The sequence below is a fragment of the Choloepus didactylus genome, chromosome 2 (genome assembly GCF_015220235.1).
Source record: "Choloepus didactylus isolate mChoDid1 chromosome 2, mChoDid1.pri, whole genome shotgun sequence".
Taxonomy (NCBI): Eukaryota; Metazoa; Chordata; class Mammalia; order Pilosa; family Megalonychidae; genus Choloepus; species Choloepus didactylus.
Window position 1 is genome coordinate 205,722,730 of NC_051308.1, and position 16,744 is coordinate 205,739,473.

The 16,744-nt window shown below is 39.2% G+C and overlaps 1 protein-coding gene across 1 annotated transcript; it reads left to right on the forward strand.

The window, feature by feature from the left end:
- Positions 1-2,932: 2,932 nt before the first annotated feature.
- On the forward strand, positions 2,933-3,877 carry LOC119519565 (olfactory receptor 2A12-like). Its single transcript, XM_037817279.1, has one exon. It carries the CDS (start codon positions 2,933-2,935, stop codon positions 3,875-3,877), a length of 945 nt encoding a protein of 314 aa, XP_037673207.1.
- Positions 3,878-16,744: the final 12,867 nt, after the last annotated feature.

The window sequence follows — 16,744 nt, forward strand, 5'->3', positions numbered from 1 at the left end:
GGTCCAATAAAAAGTGGAAAGCTTGAGTTTATCATGTCCCAAATTAATTGGTGATGTTACTTTCTCCAGCTAGCATTACTATAGAACCTCAGTATAGTGTGGAAAAACTGTATGGTAAGTTTCCTTCATGAATGGAAATTTTCTGGTCTTGTGCAATAGGAAACACAAGAACCAACAAGGGACTACCAGTGAAATAGTGCTTGGAAAGAGAACACAGTGAAAACAGTGAAGAAGACAAAGCTGGAGGGGATTTTGACTGCATGAACAGTAATGAATCAGAGTATTGGAAGTCCTCATGAGAGAACAGGTAAGAAAACAGATGAGAGAACAGGTGTCACAGAAAGGCAGGGATCTTTATTTTCAGAAAAATATTTCAGTGAAATTCATGACAATAATGGACCAAAAAAAAAAAAAAAAGAAAATAATTCAGTTATCTCTGAAAAGGTAAAACATTTCCTTTAATAAACGTCAATGGTTATTGTTGTTAAAACTCTGGAAACAGTGAATAGAAGGAACTCTCTTAACTTGATAAAGGTTATGTAACTAAGAGCCACAACAAAAATAAAACATAACTGAGAAAGCTTAGAAGGATTTTATTTAAAATAAAGCAAAAGGCAAGAATTTCTATTACTACTACTGTTCAACATAGGACTAGAATTCCTGGCTCGTGCAGTAATACAAGACAAAGAAATATAACTGATAAAGGATTATAAGGAGAGAACATTGTTAATTTCAGAAGATATGATCGTCATAGGTCACACAAGAGATTATTAGGTTTATAAGAGCATTAATTTTTTGCTCATCACGTTAACTTATAAAAATCAATAGTATTTCTCTAAATCAGCAATAACCTACCAGACCATATATTGAAAATAAGATGCTATTCACAATAACCACAAAGGTGATTCATATATAGTAATTGGCCCAAAAAATATTGAATAAAATTCTTACAGGAAAAATTTTAAAACTCTATTTAGAAAATGAAATAAAAATCTGAAAAAATTGAGTAATAGTACTGATTCAGAAGTATGGATAGCAACATTAATAGATCTTTAAAATGGTATTCCATATTAAAAATGAGAACAGAGTGAGATTTATTGCACACAAACTTTCTGCAAACCAAAATAAATATACAGTAAAAATTCTGTGCAATGTACACATATATCCAACGATATGTACCAAACATTAGCAGAGTGGTTCACTTTGCGGGAGTAATGAGAGTAATAGTTGAGAATGAAAGTTAAATGAAAAATATCAGAAGAATTTATCTTGGGTTGAAGATGATGGTGTGTCATAAATCATAAAATAAATTTAACTCTACTGCCATGTGGGTACAATATAATTAAAAAGAATAAGTATAGTGGAAGTAATGAAGGGATAAACCTGGAGCTATTGTAAGATTTAGGCAGAAAGTGAGATGAAGCAGTGAATTCAGAGGCTTAACCGTTCCAGGTGATGGTAAGGTCCAGTGTGTGGCCATGGAAGAAAGTGGTCAAAAGGATGTGGAAATGAAGGTCATTAGAACAGAAGAGGTAAAGAAAATGAGAATCCAGGATGTGAGATGATCAGTCATCCAAATGAGCATTGAGGTTATTTTGGAGAATGGCAAGTCTTGGGACTGAGAGGAACACTCAGCTGCCAACATCTTTAATAAATAAGGGGAAGCAAGTAGGAGATTGGTATATGGAAAGAGTGAGGAGAGGTAGAGTGTAATAGAATTAAATGACCTAAATCTCTGCTCTCCCATGCTCCTAGGATTTGTGACTGACATATGCCTGATGGGGATCTACTGTGGATCTGGCAAGATAATGAGGGTCATGTAGATGGATATTCCTATTGATAAGCCCTGAAAAATACATTCTTTGATCTTCACATCTGTAAAATGGTTAGAGGAAATAACTGTATTTGGAGTAGTTAGATGTTCATTTTGAGTGCCAATTCATCTCAACTTGTATTAGCTGACAATTGTGGCATGTTAAGAAGAGTTATGAAACCTCCTCCTTGCTCATTAGGAAATAGAGATGTCTTAGCAATGTCTTTGTGTGAAGAAGAGAGGCATGTAGCCATTTGTCTTGACACATAAAGACAAATGGTACTGGGAGCATCCATCCGTAAGAGGTTTGGGGATTGGAGCTGATGTGGTTGGAGTAAATGGATTGCTGCTAGCAATTTAAATGGTCAATTTGTATACTGAGGTGTGGGGAGAGTGGGGAGGTTGCACATGAAACTTTTACCTTTATTTACTGTTTCTAGGCATCATATTAGATGTGTCTTATATATTGCCTCTATTTCTCATAAAAACCCTGGCTGCTATGAGAAATACCACACAATAGTTTGGCTTAACAGCAGGCATTTATTTTCTCATGGTTTTTGGGGGTAGAAGTTCCAAATCAAAAAGTCAGCAAGACCATGCCTTTTCCCCAAGTCTGTAGAGTTCTGGTGCTGGCTTGCCCCACTCCTTGGTGTCTCTTGGGTTGCACCTGTGCCTCCCATCACATAGTGAGGTCTTTGATCTCCTCCCTGTGTCTTCTCTTCTGGTATCTGCTGACTTTTGTTTTCTGGCTCCTTTGGGTATGTCTCAGAATCCTCTCTTTATAAGGACTCCTGTCATACAGATGAAGGCCCACTCTACTCAGTTTGGCCACATCTAAATAAGGTCTTAGAAGATCCTATTCACAAATGAGTTCACACCCTCAGGAATGTGGATTAAGATTAAGCACATGTCTTTGTTGGAGTGCATAATTCAACCAACCAGTGGTGGGTATTATTAGCCACATTTTATGGATGAGGAGACTGAGAGGTTAAATAACTTGCTCAAGATTACACAGAAGATGAGAAGTGGGGCCAGAATTTGCCTGAAGAGCTGATATGCTTGCCAAACTGTCACACTTGAGAGGACATTTATGAGTGTGATTTTCCTATAGGCCTTACCATGTGGATGCTTCCAGGGCAGAACCAAAGCTGGGTTTCTGAATTTATCCTCCTTGGCTTCTCCAGTGACCCAACATCTAACAGGATCCTCTTCATTGTCTTCCTTCTCCTCTACCTGTGCTCAGTTATGGGAAATGGGCTCATCATCACCCTGATCTGCCTGGACTCACATCTCCACACTCCCATGTACTTCTTCCTCTGTATTCTCTCCCTGCTGGACATGGCCTGTGTCACGACCACTATACCCCAAATGCTGGTGGACCTTCTTGCTGCCTCCAAGACCATCTCTTTTGCTCGCTGTTGGCTGCAGATGTATGTGTTTGGTGCCCTGGGCCTGACTGAGTGCATGTTCTTTGTGGTCATGGCCTATGACCGATATGTGGCCATTTGCTACCCATTGAGTTATACTGTTATCCTTACCTGGGACCTGTGCATGTGGCTGGCAGCTGGGACCTGGGCCTGTGGTTTCTTTTTCTCTGTGATCCACACCTTCCTCACCATGAGTCTACCCTATTGTGGGCCCAACATCATCAACCACTACTTCTGTGAAGGCCCCTCAGTACGGAGCTTGGCTTGCATGGACACCCACCTCATCGAGATGGTGGACCTGGTCATCAGTGTCTTTGTGGTTCTTCCCCCACTCTCCCTCATCGTGGCCTCCTACATACGTATTGCCCTGGCCATTCTCAAGATCAAGTCCACCCAGGGCCGCTGCAAGGCCTTCTCCACCTGTGCTTCCCACCTGACTGTGGTCACATTCTTCTATGCTCCAGCCATCTACATCTACATAAGACCCAACTCCAGCTATTCTCCTGAGCGTGACAAGCAGGTCTCACTCTTTTATAATGTCTTCACTTCTCTGCTTAACCCTGTGGTCTACAGTCTGAGGAACAAGGACATCAAGGTGGCTTTTCTCAAGGTGATGGGGCATGGTAGGATGGCCTGATGGATTGGGAACAAGGAGAGGCATGGAGTAGAATGACCAATGCCTTTTGATTTATCAAGCCACCATTGTGTTTCCAAACAGATATAGTACTTCATCAGTGGAATAAATTAACATATCAAACAAACATGGCTGTCTTTATCACCTTGCTACATTGTAGTGCAATAACAAACAACTCCATAATCTCTATGGCTTACAACAGCTAGATTTCATTTATTGCTCATGTTCACAGCAGTAGTGAGGTGGCTGTGGCCTTCTGCAGACTGAGATAAAAGCTGAAGGAGTAGCCCCTATCTGGAACATGCCATTCTTGTAGCAGAAGAAAAGGAACAATGGTCCCCAAAATGATGGTTCTTAAAGTTTCTACTCAGAAGTGACACACTTTTCTTTGCTTACATCTCATTTACCAAAGCAAATCACATGGTCAAGTATTTTCTCCCACAGAAAAATAATGCAAGCTATGTGGCAATGGGCACTAATATATAATACTTTTACAGCAATTGCATCAAGTTATGGGGATAATGATATATCCTACCATAAAGGCACAGGAACCCATAGAATAAATGCAAACTGCATGAAACATGTTACCTGTAAATGTTATGGTACATGGAAACAATAGAAGGCCAAGGTGATGTAGCAATTTAATTGGTGCATGTAAACAATAAATATCTTTGCCATTATTGGTAATTAAACTGGTGGTGTACAGAATCAATACAGGCTATAGAACTGACTTGCTGCATGGAATGAATGTGGTTCCTGGGGCTGATTGGTTTACTTCTGTGATGGTTTGAAGGATTTATGGACCCCAAAAAAGATCATGTTTTTAAGCTAATCCATTTCTGTGGTTGTAGACCTATTGTAGGTGGGACTTTTTGATTAGGTTATTTCAGTTGATCCGTGCCCCAGATGCATCTTAATCCTCTTACTGAAACCCTTTATAAGAGGATGAGAAATAGATAGAATGACAGAGAAGCTGAGAAAGAAAAAGGCTCAGAAGCTGAGAAAGAAAGCCACAGAAGAACCAGAAGCTGAAAGCAATGAAACTTGAGAAGGGAGGGAAAGACCAGCAGACCCAACATGTGCCTTACCATGTGGCAGAGGAGCTGAGGATCGCCAGCAGCCTGTCTTCAGAGTCCAGGTATCTTCTTGGTGATGCCTTGATTTGGACATTTTCACAGCCTCAGAACTGTACTTCTAAGTTAAATCACCATTGTTAAAACCAATCCATCTGCAACATACTGCATTTCAGCAACTTTAGCAAACTAAAACAATTCTGAACTGTATCATGGACACAGGACTTGATGTTAAGTGACCTAGGTTCTAGTCCCAACCTTGTGAACTTGCTGTGTGACTTTGGGCAATTTACTTCCTTCCTGTCTCTGTACCACACTTTACTCATCTATAAAAGGAACACTGAATTTAATGATCTCCAAGACCTCTTGAGTCTCTGAATTTCTATGCCACAGTAGGTGAAGTGGGTATAGTGCATGAGTCAAATGCAATAAGTTGTTGAAAATCTTCCATGAACCATAAGAAGAATAAGGAAAACATCAACGAATGAGTAACTTCTATGTATTTGTCCCATCTGTAAACCATAGCGAACAGCACACATAGCAGTAATTCCTAGCCTCTCAAGAGACCAAAATGACATGGACTCTCTAAGACTCCTGGCATGGGCACCCATCTTAAATCCAGGCCTCTTTGGTAGCCCAGAGGCCTTGGGATGAGCCAATTCAGGTTCAGCATCTCTTGATCATCTGTTATGGCCCAGCCAGTGCCAGACACTATGGAAACAAAGAGACATGTAGAGAGATCTACAATCATGAAATTATAATACCACAACCCAAGTGCTGAAATTTGTGCAACAGCTAATAACTGTCTTAGGAGGTCAGTGAGTTGGGGAATGCTGTGGAGAAAGCATAGGATTTGAATTCAAAGAGCCTTGGCTTGAATCCCTGCACAGCCACCTATCTTCTGTGAATCTGGCAAATTTGTTTGCATTTCTAAGGGTCAGATGTCTCATATGTGAAATCTATTTACAGGTAACTTCCTCACAGAGATGTTAACTTTTTAATGAGATAAATGTAAAGTACCTAGGACAGTGTCTAGTAAACGGTAGCTTAGGAGGATTGGGAGGTGATAGATGAAACCTATATGAGCCATAAGGGCAGAGACTTGCTGTTACACTATCTCCAGTGCCTGGCAAACCAACTCTTAAAAATACGTGGTTGGAAGACTGAAGAGAAGAAATATGATAATGTTGGGGCAGTGAAGGAAAGGGCATTTCAGAAGAAAGAACACCTGAAAGCAAAGGTGAAGAGGAAGAAATGAATGAGCTGAGGAATGCAGAGAACAGAGAGGACATTGTGGTAGTTTGAAGCCATTATGTACCCCAGAAAAGGCCAAGTTCTTTTTTTTATTTTTTTTTTAAATTTTAAACATTTTTTATTGTGAGATATAACATATATGCAGAAAATAATAAATTTCAAAGTACATTTTTACAAGTAGTTATAGAGCACATTTCAAAGTCTAGTATGGGTTACAGTTCCACCATTTCAGTATTTCCTTCTAGCTGTTCTAATAATTAGAACTAAAAAGAAATAGCTATCTAGTGATTCAATAGTCATAATCATTTCTTAAATTGATCACTGTCACAATCTTTTTTTTAAATGCAATTCCATTGAGATACATCCACATGCCATAAAATCATCCAGAATGCACAATCAGCCCTCCAGAGCACCACCACACAGTTGTGCATCCATCATCACAATCAACCTTCCAAACACCTTAACCACTCCAAGAAATAAAAATAAAAATAACAAGAAAAATAAAAACAAAAGTGAAAAAGAACACCCAAAACATCTCATACTCCACACACCCCCCATTAGTCATTTACTTTTTTTCTACCCCTTTTTTTCTACCCGTCTGTCCATACTCTGAATAAAGGGAGTGTGGCTCACAAGGTTTTCAGAATCACACAGTCATCCCATATATGCTGTATAGTTACATGATCATCTTCAAGAATCAAGGACACTGGACTGCAATTCAACAGCACCAGGTATCTCTTTCTAGCTTTTCTAATACACTAAAAATTAAGAAGGAATGTCTATATAGTGCATAAGAATAACCTCCAGAATGACCTCTTGACTCCATTCAAAATCTCTCAGTCACTGAAACTTTACTCTGTTTCATTTCTCTTCCCCACTGCGGGCAAGAAGGCTTTCTCATTCCCATGATGCCAGGTGCAGGCTCATCCCACGAGCCATGTCCCACATTGCCAAGGAGATCCACACCCCTGGGAGTCACATCCCACACAGAGGGGAGGGCAGTGAGTTTACCTGCAGTGTTGGCCTAGAGAGAGAGGCCACATCTCAGCAATGAAAAAGGTTCTCTGGGGGTGACCCTCAGGCACAATTACAAGTAGGCCCAGCCTCTCCCCTGCAGCAACAGGCCTCACAAGGGAAGGCCCAAGATCAAAGGATTGGCCTACTACAATGGAAGTCCCCAGTGCTTGTGAGAATATCAAGAATTCCAGGTGGGGAAGTTTAATATTTCCAATTTTTCCCCAGTCCCTCGAGGAAGCTTTGCAAATACTTTTTATTTCCAAATTACTCTGGAATGTATCTGTGTTTCATGCTACCTGGACAAACCAACCAGATCTCACCCCGCATTCAAGGTTCCATGTAATTATGGTGTTTGAATAAACTGACTGTACAAATTACTTTGTCTAGCATGGTACAGAAAATATAGATTTTCTACCAAATAAACATCTCTTCTTTTGGCACACAGATGTTGAAGTTTTTTTTTGTTTTTTGTTTTTTTTTGGTGGCTTCTTTTTTTTTTTTTAATTTTGAAATAAATTCAAAGTTATAGGAACAGTTGCAAAAACAATACTAACCCCATATACAGAATTCTACCTTACCCTGACCCCCTCCCGCGATAGCCCAATCCACCAACTTTAACATGCTGTGACATTGCTATTTCTTTCCCTCCCTCCCTCCCTCCCTGCCGATCTATCATCCATCATCTATTGCTCTGTCTTCTGAACATATGAGAGCTAGCTGCTCACACCATTGAACAAACACTATAATTCACATATACACTTACCATGAATAAGAACATTCTTTTATGCAATCCCATTAAGCGCAGCTAAGAAGTACAAGAGATTCAACAATGATACAAAGCTTACATTCTATATTTCCTTTTCCTTATGTTTCAACTGTGACCCTTTGAGCCTCCTGTCCTCCATCCTCCAATCCCATCCAGTTTCATCCTTGGCATTCAATTGTCATGTATTCAGACTTTTTTTCTTTTTTCAATTGTGGAAACATTTATGCAGCCTAAATCTTCCCATTCCACCCCATCCCTAGCCTTCCATTAGTGGGATTAATCGCATTTAGAATGTTGTAATGCTCTTTCACACCATCCATTACTAGAAATTTCCCTTCACCTCAAACAGCAACCCTACATTCATTTCTTAACTCCCCATTGTCCCTTCCACCATTTCTCTTAACCCATACTCTACTTTTCATCTCTATGGTTATATTCTCTAATAATTTTGTGTTACTGTGGGGCTTAAAATTAACCTCTTAAATCCACAACAGAGAGGGTGGGGTAAGATGGCAGATTGGTGAGCTGTATGTTTTAGTTACTCCTCCAGGAAAGTAGGTAGAAAGCCACGAACTGCGTGGACTGGACACTGCAGAGCAATTTGACTTTGGGCATACTTCATACAATACTCATGAACACATCAAACTGCTGAGATCAGTGAAATCTGTAAGTTTTTGTGGACAGGGGACCCGCGCCCCTCCCTGCCAGGCTCAGTCCTGTGGGAGGAGGGGCAGTCAGCCCTGAGAAGGAGAAAGGAGAACTGCAGTGGCAGCTCTTATTGGAAACTCATTCTACTGATCCAAACTCCAACCATAGATAGACTGACACCAGACACCAGAGAATCTGAGAGCAGCCAGCCCAGCAGAGAGGAGATAAGCATAGCAAAAAACAGCAACAAAAAAAACTCCAAAATACAAGCAGAGGCTTTTTGGACTTCTGGTGAACATAGAAAGGGGGAGGGCAGACAGAGCTCAGGCCCTGAGGCTCATATGCAAATCCCAAAGAAAAACTGATCTCTCTGCCCCCTGGATCTTTCCTTAATGGCCCTATTTGCTTTGTCTCTTAGCATTTCAATAACCCATTAGATCTGCGAGGAGGGCTTTTTTTTAATTTTAATCTTTTTTTTTTTTCTGTTTCTAAAACAATTACTCTAAGAAGCCCAATACAGAAAGCCTCAAAGACTTGCAATTTGGGCAGGTCAAGACAAGAGCAGAACTAAGAGAGCTCTGAGACAAAAGGCAATAATCCAGTGGCTGAGAAAATTCACTAAACACCACAACTTCCCAAGAAAAGAGGGGTGTCCGCTTACAGCCATCATCCTGGTGGACAGGAAACACTCCTGCCCATTACCAGCCCCATAGTGCAGAGCTGCCCCGGACAACCCAGTGTGAGGGAAGTGCTTCAAATAACATGCAAACACCACAAAACGGGGTGTGGACATTAGCCTTCCATGCACCCTCAGCTGGTTGTCCAAGAGTTGGGAAGGTGGAGCAGTGTGAATTAACAAAGCCCCATTCAGCCATCATTTCAGCAGACTGGAAGCCTCCCTACACAGCCCAGCAGTCCAGAACCGCCCTGGGGGGACAGCACTCACCTGTGACATAGCACAGACATCACTCAACAGAGTACCAGGGGGTGCACAGCCTGGAAGAGGGACCCGCTTGCAAGTCTCAGAGGCCATACGCCAATACCAAGGACTTGTGGGTCAGCGGCAGAGACAAACTGTGACAGGACTGAACTGAAGGATTAGACTATTGCAGCAGCTTTAAAACTCCAGGAACACCAGGGAGATTTGATTGTTAGAGCCAATCCCCCCTCCCTGACCACCCAGACACATGCCCCATATACAGGGCGGGCAACACCAAATACACACGCAAGCTTGGTACACGAATTGGACCCCACAAGACTCACTCCCCCACTCACCACAAAGGCAAAGCAGGGGAGAACTGGCTTGTGGAGAACAGGTGGCTCGTGGACGCCACCTGCTGGTTAGTTAGAGAAAGTGTACTCCACGAAGCTGTAGATCTGATAAATTAGAGTTTAGGACTTCAATTGGTCTACAAATCCTAAAAGAACTCTATAAAGTTAAGCAAATGACAAGAGGCCAAAAACAACAGAAAATTCTAAAGCATATAAAAAAACCAGATGATATGGATAACCCAAGCCCAAGCACCCAAATCAAAAGTTCAGAAGAGACACACTACCTAGAGCAACTAATAAAAGAACTAAAGATGAACAATGAGACCACAGTATGGGATACAAAGGATATCAAGAAGACCCTAGAAGAGCATAAAGAAGACATTGCAAGACTAAATAAAAAAAAGATGATCTTATGGAAATTAAAGAAACTGTTGGCCAAATTAAAAAGATTCTGGATACTCATAGTACAAGAATAGAGGAAGTAGAACAATGAATCAGTGACCTGGAAGATGACACAATGGAAAATGAAAGCACAAAAGAAAGAATGGGGAATAAAATTAAAAAAATCAAAATGGACCTCAGGGATATGATAGATAATATAAAATGTCTGAATATAAGACTCATTGGTGTTCCAGAAGGAGAAGAAAAGGGTAAAGGTCTAGGAAGAGTATTCAAAGAAATTGTTGGGGAAAACTTCCCAAATCTTCTAAACACCATAAATACACAAATCATAAATGCACAGCGAACTGCAAATAGAATAAATCCAAATAAACCCACTCCGAGACATATTCTGATTACACTGTCAAACACGGAAGAGAAGGAGCAAGTTCTGAAAGCAGCAAGAGAAAACCAATTCACCACATACAAAGGAAACAACATAAGACTAAGTAGTAACTACTTAGCAGCCACCATGGAGGCGAGAAGGCAGTGGCATGATATATTTAAAATTCTGAGTGAGAAAAATTTCCAACCAAGAACACTTTATCCAGCAAAGCTCTCCTTCAAATTTGAGGAAGAACTTAAATTTTTCAGAGACAAATGGTGAGAGAATTTGCTAACAAGAGACCTGCCCTACTGGAGATACTCAAGGGAGCCCTACAGACAGAGAAACAAAGAAAGGACAGAGAGACTTGGAGAAAGGTTCAGTGCTAAAGAGATTCATTATGGGTACATTAAAGTATATTAATAGAAAGAGGGGAAAAATATATATGACAAATATAAACCAAAGGATAAGATGGCCAATTCAAGAAATGCCTTCACGGTTATAACATTGAATGTAAATGGATTAAACTCCCCAATTAAAAGATATGGATTCACAGAGTGGATTAAAAAAATGAACCATCAATATGTTGGATACAAGAGACTCATCTTAGACACAGGGACACAAAGAAATTGAAGGTGAAAGGATGGAAAAAATATTTCATGCAAGCTACAGCCAAAAGAAAGCAGGTGTAGCAATATTAATCTCAGATAAAATAGACTTTAAATGCAGGGATGTTTTGAGAGACAAAGAAGGCCACTACATACTAATAAAAGGGGCAATTCAACAAGAAGAAATAACAATCATAAATGTTTATGCACCCAATCAAGGTGCCACAAAATACATGAGAGAAACACTGGCAAAACTAAAGGAAGCAATTGATGTTTCCACAATAATTGTGGGAGACTTCAACACATCACTCTCTCCTATAGATAGATCAACCAGACAGAAGACCAATAAGGAAATTGAAAACCTAAACAATCTGATAAATGAATTGGATTTAACAGACATGTATAGAACATTACATCCCAAATCACCAGGATACACATACTTCTCTAGTGCTCACGGAACTTTCTCCAGAATAGATCATATGCTGGGACATAAAACAAGCCTCAATAAATTTAAAAAGATTGACATTATTCAAAGCACATTCTATGACCACAATGGAGTACAATTAGAAGTCAATAACCATCAGAGACTTAGAAAATTCACAAAGACCCAGACGTTAAACAACACGCTCCTAAACAATCAGTGGATTAAAGAAGAAATAGCAAGAGAAATTGCTAAATATATAGAGATGAATGAAAATGAGAACACAACATACCAAAACCTATGGGATGCAGCAAAAGCAGTACTGAGAGGGAAATTTATAGCACTAAATGCATATATTAAAAAGGAAGAAAGAGCCAAAATCAAAGAACTAATGGATCAACTGAAGAAGCTAGAAAATGAACAGCAAACCAATCCTAAACCAAGTAGAAGAAAAGAAATAACAAGAATTAAAGCAGAAATAAATGACATAGAGAACAAAAAAACAATAGAGAGGATAAATATCACCAAAAGTTGGTTCTTTGAGAAGATCAACAAGATTGACAAGCCCCTTGCTAGACTGACAAAATCAAAAAGAGAGAAGACCCATATAAACAAAATAATGAATGAAAAAGGTGACATAACTGCAGATCCCAAAGAAATTAAAAAAAGTATAAGAGGATACTATGAACAACTGTATGGCAACAAGCTGGGTAATGTAGAGGAAATGGACAGTTTCCTGGAAACATATGAACAACATAGACCAGAGAAGAATTAGAAGACCTCAATCAACCCATCACAATCAAAGAGATCCAATCAGTCATCAAAAATCTTCCCACAAATAAATGCCCAGGGCCAGATGGCTTCACAGGGGAATTCTACCAAACTTTCCAAAAAGAACTGACACCAATCATAAACTCTTTCAAAACATTGAAGAAAATGGAACACTACCTAACTCATTTTATGAAGCTAACATCAATCTAATACCAAAACCAGGCAAAGATGCTACCAAAAAGGAAAACTACCGGCCAATCTCCCTAATGAATATAGATGCAAAAATCCTCAACAAAATACTTGCAAATCGAATCCAAAGACACATTAAAAAAATCATACACCATGACCAAGTAGGGTTCATTCCAGGCATGGAAGGATGGTTCAACATAAGAAAATCAATCAATGTATTACAACACATTAACAATTCGAAAGGGAAAAATCAAATCGTCATCTCAATAGATGCTGAAAAAGCATTGGACAAAATCCAACATCCGTTTTTGATAAAAACACTTCAAAAGGTAGGAATTGAAGGAAAATTCCTCAATATGATAAAGAGCATATATGAAAAACCCACAGCCAGCATAGTACTCAATGGTGAGAGACTGAAAGCCTTCCCTCTAAGATCAGGAACAAGACAAGGATGCCTGCTATCACCACTGTTATTCAACATTTTGCTGGAAGTGCAAGCCAGGGCAATCCGGCAAGACAAAGAAATAAAAGGCATCCAAATTGGAAGAGAAGAAGTGAAACTGTCATTGTTTGCAGGTGATATGATCTTATAACTGGAAAACCCTGAGAAATCAATGATATAGCTACTAGAGCTAATAAACAAATTTAGCAAAGTAGTGGCATACAAGACTAATGCACATAAGTTAGTAATGTTTCTATATGCTAGAAATGAACAAACTGAAGAGATGCTCAAGAAAAAGATACCATTTTCAATAGCAACTAAAAAAATCAAGTACCTAGGAATAAACTTAACCAAAGATGTAAAAGACCTATACAAAGAAAACTATGTAACTCTACTAAAAGAAATAGAAGGGGACCTTAAAAGATGGAAAAATATTCCATGTTCATGGATAGGAAGGCTAAATGTCATTAAGATGTCAATTCTACCCAAACTCATCTACAGATTCAATGCAATCCCAATCAAAATTCCAACAACCTACTTTGCAGACTTGGAAAAGCTAGTCATCAAATTTATTTGGAAAGGGAAGATGCCTCGAATTGCTAAAGATGCTCTAAAAAAGAAAAACAAAGTGGGAGGACTTACACTCCCTGACTTTGAAGCTTATTATAAAGCCACAGTTGTCAAAACAGCATGGTACTGGCACAAAGATAGACATATTGATCAATGGAAATGAATTGGGAATTAGGAGATAGACCCCCAGATCTATGGCTGACTGATCTTTGATAAGGCCCCCAAAGTCACTGAACTGGGTCATAATAGTCTTTTCAACAAATAGGGCTGGGAGAGTTGGATATTCATATCCAGAAGAATGAAAGAGGACCACTACCTCACACCCTACACAAAAATTAACTCAAAGTGGAGCAAAGATCTCAATATAAAAGAAAGTACCATAAAACTCCTAGAAGATAATGTAGGAAAACATCTTCAAGACCTTGTATTAGGTGGCCACTTCCTAGACTTTACACCCAAAGCACAAGCAACAAAAGAAAAAATAGATAAATGGAAATTCCTCAAGGTTAGAATTTTCTGTACCTCAAAGGAATTCATGAAAAAGGTAAAGAGGCAGCCAACTCAATGGGAAAAAATTTTGGGAAACCATGTATCTGACAAAAGACTGATATCTTGCATATATAAAGAAATTCTACAATTCAATGACAATAGTACAGACAGGCCAATTATAAAATGGGCAAAAGATGTGAAAAGAGAGTTCTCTGAAGAGGAAATACAAATGGCCAAGAAACACATGAAAAAATGTTCAGCTTCACTAGCTACTAGAGAGATGCAAATTAAGACCACAATGAGATACCATCTCACATCAATTAGAATGACTGCCATTAAACAAACAGGAAACTACAAATGCTGGAGGGGATGTGGAGAAATTGGAACTCTTATTCATTGTTGGTGGGACTGTATAATGGTTCAGCCACTCTGGAAGTCAGTCTGGCAGTTCCTTAGAAAACTAGATATAGAGTTACCCTTTGATCCAGTGATTGCACTTCTCGGTATATACCCGGAAGATCGGAAAGCAGTGACACGAACAGATACCTGCACGCCAATGTTCATAGAGGAATTATTCACAATTGCCAAGAGATGGAAACAGCCCAAATGTCCTTCAACAGATGAGTGGATAAATAAAATGTGGTATATACACACGATGGAATACTACACGGCAGTAAGAAGGAATGATCTTGTGAAACATATGACAACATGGATGAATGTTGAAGACATAATGCTGAGTGAAATAAGCCAGGCACAAAAAGAGAAATATTATATGCTACCAGTAATGCAAACTTTGAAAAAAGTAAAACAAATGGTTTATAATGTAGAACATAGGGGAACTAGCAATAGAGAGCAATTAAAGAAGGGGGAACAATGATCCAAGAAGAACAGATAAGCTATTGTGGGTAAATTTAACATTCTGGGAATGCCCAGGAATGACTATGGTCTGTTAATGACTATGGGTATAGTAGGAACAATTTCACAGAAATGTTGCTATATTAGGTAACTTTCTTGGGGTAGAGTAGGAACATATTGGAAGTAAAGTAGTTATCTTAGGTTAGTTCTCTTTTTCTTACTCCCTTGTTATAGTCTCTTTGAAATGTTCTTTTATTGTATGTTTTTTTTTTTAATTTTTTTTTATTTTTTTATTTTTCATACAGTTGATTTAAAAAAAAAAAGTTAAAATAAAACAAGGAAAAATATATGTAGAGCCCCCTTAAGGAGCCTGTGGAGAATGCAGGGGTGTTGGCTTACCCCACCTCAATGGTTGCTAACATGCCCACAGGGTTGAGCCCTCTACCACAGGATTTACCCTTGGGAAGACTGTTGCTGCAAAGGAGAGGCTAGGCCTCCCTATAATTGTGCCTAAGAGCCTCCTCCTGAATGCCTCTTTGTTGCTCAGATGTGGCCCTCTGTCTCTACCTAAGCCAACTTGAAAGGTGAAATCACTGCCCTCCCCCCTATGTGGGATCGGACACCCAAGGGAGTGAATCTCCCTGGCAACATGGAATATGACTTCTGGGGAGGAATGTAGACCTGGCATCATGGGATGGAGAACACCTTTTTGACCAAAAGGGGGATGTGAAAGAAAATGAAATAAGCTTCAGTGGCAGAGAGATTCCAAAAGGAGCCGAGAGGTCACTCTGGTGGGCACTCTTATGCACAATTTAGACAACCCTTTTTAGGTTCTAATGAATTGGGGTAGCTGGTGGTAGATACCTGAAACTATCAAACTACAACCCAGAACCCATGAATCTCAAAGACAATTGTATAAAAATATAGCTTATGAGGGTGACAATGGGATTGGGAAAGGCATAAGGACCACACTCCCCTTTGTCTAGTTTATGGATGGATGAGTAGAAAAATAGGGGAAGGAAACAAACAAACAAACAGACAAAGGCACCCACTGTTCTTTTTTACTTTAATTGCTCTTTTTCACTTTAATTATTGTTATCGTTATTTTTGTGTGCGTGCTAATGAAGGTGTCAGGGATTGATTTAGTGATGAATGTACAACTGTGTAATGGTACTGTGAACAATCGAATGTATGATTTGTTTTGTATGACTGCATGGTCTGTGAATACATCTCAATAAAATGAAGATTTAAAAAAGAAAAGAAAAAAAATCCATAATCTTGTTTTTCTTTGATACCACATTCATTTCTATAGGACACATAAACTATGTTCCCGTACTCCTCCATTCCCCCACCTTTATATAGTTGTCTAAAATTACATATTTTACGTTGAGTTCAAAGCCACTGATTTGCCATTAGAGTTTGTATATTTTATATCATGTAGGAAGTAAATAGTGGAGTTACAGTTCAAAAATTATTGACTTATATTTGTATTCCATTGTGTTTGGAGAATGTGCTTTGAGTATATTCATTTTTTTTTTTTAATTTCTTGCAGCTTGTTTTATGTCCCAGCTTATGGTCCCTTCTGGAGAAAGATCCGTGATCACTAGAGATAAATGAGTGTCCTGGTGATTTGGGATGTAAGGTACTATATATGTCTGTTAGAATTCTTTCTATCTTTCTCTCTTTTCGTTGTTTCTCTGTTGGTAGGGCTCCCTTTAGAATCTGAAGTAGG